Here is a 13,739-nt window from a genome sequence, read left to right as displayed (position 1 = left end):
CCTGGATTCCCTCGACAAATAGCCAACGGGTTTTGCCATTGGATTTTGGATTATTATAAATTGAAACAATTTATTCAATAAGTATTTGTGAGATGTCATTACTCATTTGTGAGATGAGTTTGCTTCCTATTTATGTCGAGTATACACCCCTACTGTCCACAAGCATCCCCCCATATGGATTTGGAGAATTGTTGCCACGTCCCAGTGGTGGAGGTATCATATATATGAAAGAGGGCATTCAATTATACTATAATGATCAATTAGGAGGCCGAAGCCCTAAAGGAAGTGATGCAATAGGTAACTGAGGGTCAACATTTGAGAACCCCTTTTATCAAAGGGGGTCTCAAAGGACTCATACGCTTCAACAGCGGCTGCAGCAGAAGTGTTGAGACGAATGATAAAGACATTTATAGAATATTCCCATTCACATGATTCTTCACACGACCTGCAGGTTGGAGAGACTGAAATAACCCCCAAAATGAGTAATAATGTAAAAGCAGCCAAGTCCCACAAATTGCTTGAACTATTTATTTAATTCCATTGTTTAATTGATATGCATTATTGAAAAGTTTCAAGCATATGGATTTAATGCAATATCCACAGTTCAAAATGGTACCATGAAATGTCTTGTTTATTGTATTAACCAGTTCATTTCTCTTTTGTGAAAGTCACCAAAAGTCAAAAAAAGTTAAACGCAAGGTCACAGGCTAACAGTGGAGCTGTGTTGGGAACCAGCAGCCAAGAGCTTCCATGGAAACTTTCTACCCATGTTAAATAGATTTAGTTGGCAGTTCCTTTTCTGCCCATTCTTTTTTAAACTTGTGGAAGCACTTTGCAGTACTGGGAGACACCATTTCTAACTGCAATGGAGCTAGATTCTAAAAATATCAAAAGATGCCCAAAGCAAATACCTTTAACCCATAGTTGTGTTTTATCAAATTAAAAAATTTCAGAGTTTCATTGACCACAAATCGAGCAGAAATATTTTGCATACAAATCTTTAAATAGTTTAACCACGTTAAGAAAAATACATTTTTAATTTTTTTTATTAGTGAAGCCACAAGTTTTGCACATTATCCAAACAGAATACCTGAAATGTTGATATTTCAGCCCTTTCGGGTTAAAACACGAGAAAAGGACAACCTAATGTGGCAATATGTGGTTTGTTGTCATGGTGACTGTCAGCTGTGCGGCAGTCCCAGCCAATCACGGTGGGAGACTATCTATAAAGGCGGGCGTAGAGCACCTGTCGGCCTCTTGCTTGCCGTAGGCTGGGTCACGTTGCGCCTGGGCGTCCATTTCCGCTTCCGTGCGGTGACAGGTGAGCTGCCGGTCACGGCTGCATCTCTCTCGCATGTTGCCCATCCAGTACTAATTTTAGTTATTGTTTTGTAAAGGCTCTTGCTTGCCGGAGGCTGGGTCACGTAGCTCCTGTGCGTCTATTTCCGCTTCTGTGCAGTGATAGGTGAGCTGCCGGTCACGGCTGCATCTCTCTTATACGTTGCCTTTCCAGTGCTAATTTTAGTTATTGTGTTGTAAAGGGCTCACTTGGATGTTGCTGCTGGCTGCGCGCTGCTCATCGATACATAGCCGATGCCGCCTACTGAACTGTCGCTTTTGGATAGCGTCCCGTTCCCTGCTCCACGCCACGTTGGCCGGGACTGCCCGATTGGGTGGCCGACAGTAGCGGCGCAGCGGCGGCCAATCCACCTATAAAAACCACTGCTGCTTTGCCTCCACGTTATTACCGCCTTGCCAGGGCCAGCTCGGACCCGATCGCTTTGCCGTTCATTCGGCTAGCGATAGTTTGTTCCTGTTCCTGTTGTGTCGCTATCTCTTTTGTTTAGTTGGTACAACTACATTCTAAAGTGTGTATGTTATGTAAGAGTTTTTGCTGATTTCTCCTTGTGTTTACTTATTATAGATTTTGTTTATTTAATTAATTTCTCTTATTTTGTTTCCATTATGTTTTCTAACTGGTTGCTCTGCGATCCCCCTCAATTCAGGTGCTGAGCCTACGGTGGTGGACTGGTGTCCTGGTCACGGTGTCCCTTTTGTATTGTGTTTGCATTTGGTTTATTTTTTCATTTGTTTTACGTGTGGTGTTCCTGGGACCCCCTTTCCTTTGGATGCAGGTGTTCACAGTAGGTCTCAGCACTGATTGGATCTCAGCACCCAATTTCCCTCCTTAGTGAGTAATTCTCTAGTTTTAAGAACAGACATTTTGTATAAATAAACGTATTTTTGTATGATCGAACTGCCGTCTCTGCCTCATTGCATAACGGACCTCAGTGCCTTTCCTTCATTTGTGCTAGCCCACTTAAAATAAATCTCTAGGTGAAATTCCCAGGGTGGCGTTGTCTGGCAATAATTAATGCTACCGATACTGCCTTAAGAAAAGGGGCATCACTCCATAGCTCGTGCTGCCACACTAACAAGAGTGAAAAGTTTGGGTTAGGTGACCTATAGTTCAAAGATGTCCCTGGTCAAGTAGACTAAATAAAAGTGTATTCCCAATTGCTCCAGGACATTCGTGTAATTTACTTGTGAGCTCTCCCTCAAGCCTAGAGAGACATCAGTGTTGAACCACCAACTGAAAGAGGGTATTTGCCATTAGTATGAGTGACAACATTTCATGGCTATTCATTTAGTTCATTATATTTAGCCGATTTGAATAGACTTTTCTAGCAGGTGAGGCTGTCAAACTGAATATGGAGCAACTACAATAAGTACATTTGCAGCATGACTAAATTATACAAAAAGTAGGAACTGTTCTAGCAGATATGTTTTAGAAGTCTCTTTTGATAGGCAGGGAATAATTGTCTTTGTCACTCTGTAGTCATGCCATCAAATCTGTTGGGCAAAGTACCACTACTGATTAATCCAGTAGACTCAGTCAAGTCCCCTTAGTTAGAAAATGGAAGAAACCCAGTTAGTCATGTTAATTATTCTGTTACAAATGAAGACTAATACTTTCCACATATTGCGATCCAAGTTACTGGCTGCAGTCTTGGATTTTATAGTTCTATATGAATAGATTCAATTTACTAAACTATTAATCATGCTTCAGAAGAATTAACCTTTCTTGGATGGCAGATCTACCACAAGCCTCCATTGCCACAACCTCCAGATGGCTTACGACCTACGGCAACTCGACTACTGCAAGCAAGCCAACAAATTGGCTCTTGCACACCAGACACGCATTTTGCTTTATTTTAGGTTTTCAAGCATCTTAAAATACCCAAATCATCGCTCCAATATACAAGTCAGCTAATGGCCTACAAGGAAATGCTGAAGCTAGTGTTAGTGATGGCGATAGAAATGGACAAGCTTGCGTGTACAAATATACAACTAGAATTGCAAGGTTCACAGCCCAGTTGCATAAGTGGTCACAACCGTTGGATTGTAAGCAAGAAAAAAAAAAAAAAACTTCCCACAAACTGGTCAACATGGTCAATTGAAAGCCTGTACAAAACGACCCTGGAATAGTCCAATGCAGCTTTACTGCGGATGAATTAAGCCAAATTGCATAAACATCCAATGGTAAACAGTATACAAATGCAATCAAGGTTGCACTCACACTAGGCCATCTGGCCGTGGCCGTCGCAACTGTGGCCTGGCCACGGTAGGCTCTTGTACATACGCCATCACGTCACTAGCATCCAAACAATTCCACCAAACCTTAACCAACTAGTGAAAAATGGAACAAAACTTTAGCACACACCCAGTGACTAATCACCTTGTCCAGGGGTGTTCCAACGTGGTTTTCCAGAGGGCCTTGTGGACTTAAAGTAAGCCACACATTTGACAGAGACAGCACGGAATGACGTTAAACTAAGCTAATCTACAGGTTACTAGTGCTAGTGCAATTTCATGAGCATTTTGCACAATATTTGTACTCTAATGCTACGTAAAGCAGGCTTCTTCAGAATCCCATAGCCTGCTACATTGAAGGGCAACTGTAACAAATCCTGACCAAGACCGAAAGTTGGCTCTGGAAGCCACTACGGCCCACGCAGCAGATTACTGCGTGGACCGTGGTGGCTTCCAGATCAACCCTTCGGTGGACTATTCATACAAATGTATTCCGAGGATGTTTTGAAGACACTGGAGTCCCATGGCACTAGATTTTTGAAGACTAAGTTGGTATGGGGGGGCCCAAAGGGGGCCCCCCCATAGATCTTGTCAGTCAGTCATCTAACACCTGTTAAGAAAAACACACACACACACACACACATCACAAGATACAAAGCAGCAAAGCTAGGTTAACAGACAGCGGCAACATGCATGTCAAGGTGCAAAGAGCAGGGTTACTGATGGCTTGTGTCCGAGGAGACAGCCCAAAAACGTCAACATTTAACAAAGGAAAATTACTTTTACTCACTGCGGTGGTCTGTTTCGAAGTGCCATGCTGGTAGCAATATTGGTCTGGGCTGCTCAGTCAAATGCCCACAAAAACAAACACGGAACAACGCATGCTTCCAGTTTGTATAAAGTGACAATAGTGATCTGCCATCTAGACCGAAAACTTTCAACACTCCCTAAACTCAACCTCGATTGACACAGGCCGATGCAAAGTAAACCAACCCATTGTGTTCAACTTTAATAAAGGGTGCGTGACAGGTGATCTCAATAAGAGCTAATCAGAAAGAACACACTGTGATCGGCCATGAGTGAGACGTTCAAAACGAGAACGAGGATTTAACACCAGACGGAATTGTTACCATTCAAATTCAAATTTCTTTAATATTGGATAGGTTATGATATCAATGATTTGGGCTTTGAGTAGGCCTATATTTCTTAAATATATTTCTTAAATTTTTTCAGCCCTTCACCTTTTGATATGAAATCTATAATCTCAGTTTCTCTATAATTTGCCCAACACATATTTTATTGTTCAAATAAAATCCCATCCTTATTTTGCCATTCATATTGAATCTTTACTGTCTTTCATTGTACAACACAATCATCTAATAATTATTCATAACGCTCTTCCATTTCCTTGGCTGCATTAAGACGAGGCTCGGGTCAGAGCAAAGATCGGGATCCACACATGATAAGGGATAAAGTTATTTATTAGAATATAGTAAGTATCATGAAATCTGTAAAGGGATTAGTGTAGCGTATGGAAGATTAGAAAATGTGCGATTATATGGTTTGGACAGAAAACCAGTACCAAAATCACAAGGACCGACCAAGCCAGAACGGAGGAAATTTACGGCTTGATTCCACCGGAGGCGTACGCGCCGCGGGACGGTTGCGCCGCGGGACGGTTGCGCCGCGGTCACCGCTGCTGATCGCTTCCACTCTAATCAATGAGACCATTTCCACCGGGCGCGCCGCGGAACGTTTCAGCAGCGTCCCAGGAGCGGCGTGAAAACAACACAAAGCAAAGTTTAAACTATTCAGACAAAATGTATTAGACAAAAATGGACCATAGAAAACATCAGAATCAAATATAGTTGTTTTTATGATTTTAATTAATGGAGAATATAGGATTTCTTATATTATTAAAACATCAATCAACAATCTTTGTATGTATACATTTGCAGGATAAGAATATTTACACAACGATGACCACATTGGCCATAAAATAATTGGCGTGCCCACTCCATGTACAATATATACCAGGCTTTCACACTCTGCATTCCCATTAAACATTACGATAATTAACTCTATCTCTATCTGTTTGTGTGCACCTTTTCACAACAAAAGACACTCCGTACATGTCTACGGTACTTCGGTGACATCATATAGATCATGGGATTGATACAACAATGAAAAAGGGCCAGTAGAAGAGCGACATGATATGCAAATGTTTGCTTCAATTTAAACTTGTCGGAACTAGTTTTCAACAATATAGTAAGAGGTGCGCAGCACACAAAGAAGGCTACAGATATACATAATGCGAGGGATGCAGTCCTGAGCTTCTTTTTGGTTGAAGCCCTCACCGTGGTCCAGAGAATTGCCGAATAGCAGAACACAATGACGGCAAACAAGCAGATTGAGAGCAGAGCAAAAAAGGAGGGAATTTTGTGCGAACAACACGCAGGTTTATCCTGTTCACCCACTATCTCTGAATAAATGACGCAAGGGACACCCACAGCCAGGCTGCCCATCCAGGCCATGGTGCAGGCTCCGATGGCACACCTTCGTCTCTTCAAAGGGACGATGCACCCATTCTGGATGACAACAGTGCTGAACTGATCCACTGATATGGCGGTCAACAGTATGATACTTGAGGTCATCCCACAGTAATATAAACTTACAACAAGCTTACAGACTAATTCACTAAAGGACCAACCGTGCAGTCCAATGGCCGCGAACGGCAGGGCGATTGTTAAGGCTACATCCGAGCAGGCAAGGTGGAGGAAATACATGTCGTTGACATTCTTCACGTTCATGTTGCAGTAAAGAGCATGGAAGAGGAGGGTATTTCCTATGATACTGAGGATGAAAATGACATAGATCATTGCTCCAAACACTATTTTACTTCCATCAGGAAAGGTGTGCAAATCAGTCTCGTTTTGGTTGCCGGTAGAATTATAGCTCACAAGAAGATTGGGGTCCATTGTTGTTTCTATAGAATACAAACGAAAATTGGGTAGAATTAAGCCCAACAAAAGATAAATATATGGTTTGATTTCCAATGTTAAGTATTTTGCAAATCATCAATAACTATTAACTCAATAACTATGTTCAAACATGTAATCTTCATTCTATGAAAAATATTTAAACCCAAATCCAACCCTAACTGTATATAAATAACAGGTACATCATAATAATCCATGAAATGAGTACTTACCCTCCATGTCACTGTTGGCTAATGGCTTCCAGGCAAGCAGTCGATGTCTCTCTCTTCCTCTGTTAACCATAACCCACATTAGAAACAACACATCAACAATTTTTATCTGTCACCATTTCAATTTCTCTGAAACAGAAAGGTGAAATAAAAAACCCCCGATATTATGCAATAAGTAATGTTCAAAGAAGATGACAAACAGCCACATTACTGTGTAGCGTCATTAGATGAAGTAAACAATTTCCCTTTTAATGGTATTAAGCTATAGGTCAACTTCAAGATTTAGAACTACAACGCAACACATTTTAGACAACTAATATACAGGTACGTCTATTTGTGAACTCTCCCCATGCAGGTCTAAAGAGTTGGCTGCTTTCACAATCTTCCTTTTTTAGGCCTTAAAGGTATAATAGACCTGTAGGTATGGTAACAGCACACATCAGTAGAAATATGAAGATACATAATAATAATGATTAAAATGAGATTACGGTTGCCCTGACGATTCTCAGCCCTGATACGTCTCGTTGCGTTGTTGTTTCGCTGTAAGGTGTCTAAAAGACCATCAGAGAGGCCGACCATCCAGTCCACCGTACAAACTCCAATGGCACACCTTCGCCCCCTCACTGGGCTGATTGGAACTGTTACGTATTTTAAGAATCTAAGCTACCCACACATAGGCCCAATGAAGCAGGACCAAACATATAAGCCGTAAATACTATACATAGCCACAAGGGGAGCAAGACCTTATTGGAGGCTGCTCCAGCCACAGATAGCAGAAGAAGCCGAAGCAGTACGGCACCCCGGCCACGCCCACTAGGCCACGCCCACTTGACGGTCTCTACCTGAGGACCGATGGCCCATAGTAGCCAGAGATTTTCAGCGACACCCGCGGACAGCCACGGGCCTCTGCCCGTGGCTGAAAGTAGCCAGAGTTATTATCTCTCACACGTGTTCTACACGACTCCTAGAATTCCCTCCGTATAGCTTCACTTACCATGCCGAAACATGCCGACGACTTTATAATAAATGAAGTGAGTTAAAGCAACCCGGGATTGGACAACTTTCTTCGAGAATATGCAACAGAACCTCGTAGAAGACAACATTGGGCCTTATTCTCCTTCAACTGCTGAGTGCCCCTAGCTCTGGAACCTGTGTCCCTTATATGGGCAGGGGAACGAGGGGGAAAGCGCTCCTCTGGTTATCCAGCCCCGAGTGCACACAATTAAAGAATATAGGACCCACTTTCGAAGATGCCACTTATGTTTGAGCCATCTGAGCGTCCCCCGCACACATCTCTCCCCACCCCAAGCCCCTCCCTCGGCGCACAGCCCGGCCGTGTCCTCAGCCTGACTACCCATAGCGACCCAGCTCGGTGGGGTTAGGCATGCTCTCCGGCAGGGGGACACACGCTACCGCATGGCCCTTGGACATCCGCCCGCCTAAGAGGCGGATCTCTCTACAGGTCTCCCCGCACCCATCCTCTCCATACCTGTGCACTCCCTCCGTACTCGTTGGGGGTTTGTCCATGGGCCGAGCCACAACTGCACCACTACGGCATAGAAAGAAGAAGAACAGTAGACAACAGTGGTCCGAGCTACTTATGAACGATATTAAGACACTTATACAAACTCTACTGGGCTCTGGAAGGCAGTGCATGATATGGTCCTGCTGCCGTCTCTCTGGTTATGCAACGTGTTGTTTAGCCGCAACATCCGTCCACTCCAAATCAGGCTCATAATTATAAAACTGTTCTATGGTTGTACTGTTTCTGGACAACTTTGGTGCATTTCGGTACTTTTTTAGCTATAATTGCTTGGAACACGTTTCTTTCAAACTTTCCCAAAACAGTCCTTATTAACCAACAAACCAAATCTTACAATGATCCTTTCTCCCCTGGTCCTGGTAATTGGAAGAGCAAAAGGAGAACTTTGCCAAAAGGCCGCTTTATGGGCAGGTAGAACACCTGTTAGTATCTGATTGTTTCTTTTTTTATTCGTATTCTATACTATACTATAGTATGCTTTGTTTTGATTTGCAACACTTTAAAAATGGATCTACTACATTTAAAACAAACTTTAAGGATATTCCATTTGTGTGATAATATACACCAAATACACTTTATGTCATCAGTGTATTTGAAACAGAGTTAGTTTGGCAGTTCATTTCTCCATAGGTGCCGCAAAAGACCACGAAACTGAGATCTTAAAAACACATTTGTACCACACAGAACATGCTGATATACTGAATACCATGGTTTACAGCGAGGTGAAAACCACACAAAGCAAAGTTTAAACGATTCTGACTAAATGTATTAATGGTTCACATAGAAAACACATCAGAATTAAATATTGTTGTTTTTATGATTTTAATTAATGTAGAATATAGGATTTCTTATTTTATTAAAACATCAAGCAACAATCTTTGTATGTATACATTTGCAGGTTAATAATATTTGCACAACGATGACCACATTGGCCATAATAGAATGGCATACACACTCCATATACAATATACCATGCATTCAAACTCTGCATTCCCATTAAACATTACGATAATTAACTCTATCTCTATCTCTTTGTGTGCACCTTTTCACAACAAAAGACACTCTGTACATGTTTACGGTACTTCGGTGACATCATATAGATCATGGGATTGATACAACAATGAGAGAGAGACACTATAAACGTGACATGATATGCAAATGTTTGCTTCACATCCAACTCCTTGGAACTAGTTTTCATCAATATAGTATGAGGAGCCCAGCAAACAAAGAAGGCTACAGATATACATAATGCGAGGGATGCAGTCCTGAGCTTCTTTCTGGTTGAAGCCCTCACCTTAGTCCAGAGAATTGCCGAATAGCAGAACACAATGACGGCAAACAAGCAGATTGAGAGCAGAGAAAAAAAGGTGTGAATTTGGTGAGAAAAGCACATAGCTTCATCCTCTAGCCTCACTACCTTTGAATAGAAGGGGCAAGGGACAACCACAGCCAGGCTGACCATCCAGGTCACCGTACAGGCTCCAATGGCACACCTTCGTCTCTTCACTGGGACGATGCACCCATTCTGGATGACAACAGTGCTGAACTGATCCACTGATATGGCGGTCAATAGTATGATACTTGAGGTCATCCCACTGTAATATAAACTTACAACAAGCTTACAGATTAATTCACTAAAGGACCAACCGTTGATCAGCCCAGTGGCCGTGAACGGCAGGGCGATTGTTATGGGTACATCCGAGCAGGCAAGGTGGAGGAAATACATGTTGGTGACATTCTTCACGTTCATGTTGCGGAAAAGAGCATGGAAGAGGAGACCATTTCCTATGATACTGAGGATGAATATGACGTAAATCATTGCTCCACACAATATTTTAGATCTATCAGGAACTAAATACAAAGATTCTGTCCCGTTTTGGTTGTCGATGAAACTGCGCCCCATGAGAAGATTAGGGTCCAATGGTGTTTCTTTAGAAAACAAACGAAAGGTGGGTAGAAGTAAGCACAACATAAGATAAATATATGGATTGATTTCCAATGTCAAGTATTTTGCAAATCATCAATAACTATTAACTCAATAACTATGTTCAAACATCTCATCTTCAAATCCAACCCTCACTGTACCTAAATAACACAGGTACATCATAATGATCCATGAAATGAGTACTTACCCTCAATGTCACTGTTGGCTAATAGCTTCATGGCAAGCAGTCGATGTCTCTCTCTCCCTCTGTTAACCATAACCCACATTCAAAGCAACGCATCAACAATTTTTATCTGCCATCATTTCAGTTTTTCTGAAACGGAAGGGTGACGTAAAAAAAAACCCCGGTATTATGCAATAAGTAATATTCAGATAGAAGATGATAGAAGATGATAAACGGCTGCATCGCTCTGTAGCTTAATTAGATGAAGTAAGCAATTTCATTTTTGTGCCCCTAGCTCTGGGGCTTGCTCTGCCCCTCTCGTTCCCCTCTGGGGCAGGGGAACGAGAGGGAAAGCGCTCCTCTGGTTATCCAGCCCCGAGTGCACACAATTAAAGAATATAGGACCCACTTTCGAAGATGCCACCTATGTTTGAGCCATCTGAGCGTCCCCCGCACACATCTCTCCCCACCCCAAGCCCCTCCCTCGGCGCACAGCCCGGCCGTGTCCTCAGCCTGACTACCCATAGCGACCCAGCTCGGTGGGGTTAGGCATGCTCTCCGGCAGGGGGACACACGCTACCGCATGGCCCTTGGACATCCGCCCGCCTAAGAGGCGGATCTCTCTACAGGTCTCTCCGTGCCCATCCTCTTTAAAAAACGGTTCTATGGTTGTAACGTTTCTGGACAACTTTGGTGCATTTCGGTCCTTTTTAGATACTTTGCTTGGAACACGTTTCTTCCAAACTTTCCCAAAACAGTCCTTATTAACCAACAAACCAAATCATACAGTGATCCTGTCTCCCCTGGTCCTGGTAATTTGAAGAGAGAAAAAGGAGAACTTTGGCATAAGGCCACTTTGTGGGCTGGAAGAACACTCGTTAGTATCTGAGTGTTTTGCCTATGAACACTGTTAGGTTAGTGTATGGAAAAGGAGTGAACGTAGAATTATTGGCAATAAGCGATTGTTCCCATAGATTCAAACACTGTCGCCACTGACACCGATTTTGTCACATTAATAGTAATGCAAATGCAATGGTTTTGATCAGTTGAAAATTGGCAATGCAATCTAATAGTCAATGAATTGGCTTTAAACTCAAATAAACCACAACAAAACGGCTTTTCCAAGGTTTTTACAATTCCAAGGTTTTGAGGAAACAACACCAAGCCAACATGAAATGCAAAAGATGATTTTTAAAACACCAATAAACATCTTTGTACAACTATATTAACAGATTATAAACTTGCAGATTCATATTAACACATTTATATAAGATATTTAGAATTATCTCATTTTTTGTCCATTACCCCCGATGACAACAATATATCAGAGTTAATGAATAAAAAGCCAAATCTCACAATAATTTTAAGCTTGAACTAAACTAAAAGTCAAGTACAAGCCTTAGAAATACAATGCAAAATCACATTGATCACACAGAAAATGCAGATATTCATAAGCAACCATTGCCTTGGAGACTGCTCTTTGCAGAGTACATTATATTGAGAACTCATCGCCGCTAGTCATGGAGGTGATGGTGAGCCGGCTGTGTCTACTGCGGAGACTGTTTGTCTGCTTACCCCAACCTCTCAGCATTCTCTTCATGTGGTTCTTATACTTAACCCCAACAAACACATAGAACACAGGATTGAGGCAACAGTGCGAATAAGCGAACATCCGGCTGATGTAAAATGCATAGCCCAATCTTTTGTAGTCTTCGCAATCCTTACTCTCTCTTACAGATCGTAGAAATATGAGAACATTGTATGGTGCCCAGCCCACAAAGAAAACCATAACAAGAGTGGAGATTAGCTTGAGAGTCCTGTGCCTCCTTCTCTGTGCACGGGAGTGCATTAGTCTGCAGAGGATCTGAGCATAACAAAAGCAGAAGATCACCACAGTCACTAAGAACATTATGTTTTGCTGGTAGATGCCAAAGTCCTTCCAGTATGCATCCGCATACTCGCACATGTTTTCAGTCACACTGGTAAATAACAAGGCCGGCAAGGCGGCCAAGAAGCCCAGGGTCCAGATGAACACAGAGGCCAGGACACCGACGTAACCCCTGGAGGTCACGAGGTCCGACAGAGGCCTCATGACGGACACGTAGCGATGAACAGTCATCAAGATGAGGAGGATACCACTGCTGTAGAAGCCCACATAGAAAATAAAAGAAACTATTTTGCAAGCCGTCTCCCCTAGATTCCAACCATACATGTGGTAGTAGGCCCAGAAGGGTAAACCAACAGTGAAAATCAGATCTGACACGGCCAGGTTCAGGATCAATGCATTAGTGAGAGAGCGGAGATTTTCATATTTAGCCAAAAGGACCATCACTAATATGTTGCCGAGGATACTGACTATCACCACAGCAGAGAAGAATACTGGAACTAAGACCAGTCTAAATTGAACGGTTTCCAGATCGCATACTTCATCTGTATCCATCGAGTCATTGCTGTAATCATAATAATCATATGTGTAATTAAGTCTTTCATCTGGACTTCGTTGTTCGGCGTCCATTTTCCCTCCAGGGAGTCTATTTAAAAAACAGCAAAATTTAAAAAAAAATTAGAAACCTTCCTAATATCTGTGGAATATATCTAGAAAACTACAGAATTATGGTTACATTTATAATATATCATACCTCAGTTTGTTATCCTTTACTTCCCCTGAATAAATTAACAGCAAATGAGGAAGATTCTTTGACAACACATATGCATATCAGGTAGCGCTGCAATGGAGTGTTTGACAATTTTGTTGGATGACCATGGGAACTGAGATTAGAAAGGTGAACTGAGATAGTTACTTGTAATTAAGAAGGAGAAGTAACAAAAACAACTAGAGTTATGGCGCCCCTTGTCGCCAAAGTGGTACTTTACTTTTTGGGGGCCGTTTCTATACGTGTACCAACTTTCAAAACGGTGTTGTTTGCCTTCGGAATGCTTGAAGTCAAAGTTTTTTCCCCATTGCCTTCCATTATAAAAAATAGCGCCGTGAGCACCTGCAACAGTGCTGAAGTGGTCTTGAGATTTGTTGAATAATGGAAGCTAATTTGCATACTGGTATTTTCACATTAATCGGCCATAACTTGGCCATTGTACCCTTATTGGTCCAATAGAGACAACAGATCAAGCTAATCAAATAAGACCAAGGTAGGCCTACTAACTTTTAATTTTATTTTGTAAAACGGGGCTAGGGGCGCGGCCATATAGGCTTGACCACTAGTTATAGTGCCCCCTGTGGTCATAGTGGGACAAACTTGTTTGGAGACCTCCGTGCCTCTGGTCCCCA

At 42.2% G+C, this 13,739-nt stretch overlaps 2 protein-coding genes across 2 annotated transcripts; both read right to left on the bottom strand.

Moving 5' to 3' along the window:
• Positions 1–9,184: 9,184 nt before the first annotated feature.
• On the bottom strand, positions 9,185–10,753 carry LOC132462746 (C-C chemokine receptor type 8-like). Its single transcript, XM_060058469.1, has 2 exons — positions 10,478–10,753; positions 9,185–10,274 (listed from the first exon to the last, which is right to left on the bottom strand). Exons 1-2 carry the CDS (start codon positions 10,554–10,556, stop codon positions 9,370–9,372), a joined length of 984 nt encoding a protein of 327 aa, XP_059914452.1. The 5' UTR covers positions 10,557–10,753; the 3' UTR covers positions 9,185–9,369.
• A 184-nt stretch (positions 10,754–10,937) lies between these two features.
• LOC132462745 (chemokine XC receptor 1-like) lies at positions 10,938–13,182 on the bottom strand. The gene is made up of 2 exons (XM_060058468.1): positions 13,093–13,182; positions 10,938–12,984 (listed from the first exon to the last, which is right to left on the bottom strand). Exon 2 carries the CDS (start codon positions 12,966–12,968, stop codon positions 11,946–11,948), a length of 1,023 nt encoding a protein of 340 aa, XP_059914451.1. The 5' UTR covers positions 12,969–12,984; positions 13,093–13,182; the 3' UTR covers positions 10,938–11,945.
• Between the last annotated feature and the right edge of the window lie 557 nt (positions 13,183–13,739).

This window comes from Gadus macrocephalus, chromosome 8 (assembly GCF_031168955.1).
Source record: "Gadus macrocephalus chromosome 8, ASM3116895v1".
NCBI lineage: Eukaryota > Metazoa > Chordata > Actinopteri > Gadiformes > Gadidae > Gadus > Gadus macrocephalus.
Note: the sequence above shows the minus strand (reverse complement) of the source record. Positions and strands in the feature narration are given on the sequence as shown.

What these genes read in the sequence shown, in the direction of transcription:
- LOC132462746 (XM_060058469.1), bottom strand. Translation starts at nt 10,556, where the DNA reads ATGTGGGTTATGGTTAACAGAGGGAGAGAGAGACATCGACTGCTTGCC. An exon ending in AGCCAACAGTGACATTGAGG is followed by an intron (nt 10,275 to 10,477) that starts GTAAGTACTCAT and finishes TGTTTTCTAAAG; the next exon opens with AAACACCATTGGACCCTAAT.
- LOC132462745 (XM_060058468.1), bottom strand. Translation starts at nt 12,968, where the DNA reads ATGGACGCCGAACAACGAAGTCCAGATGAAAGACTTAATTACACATAT.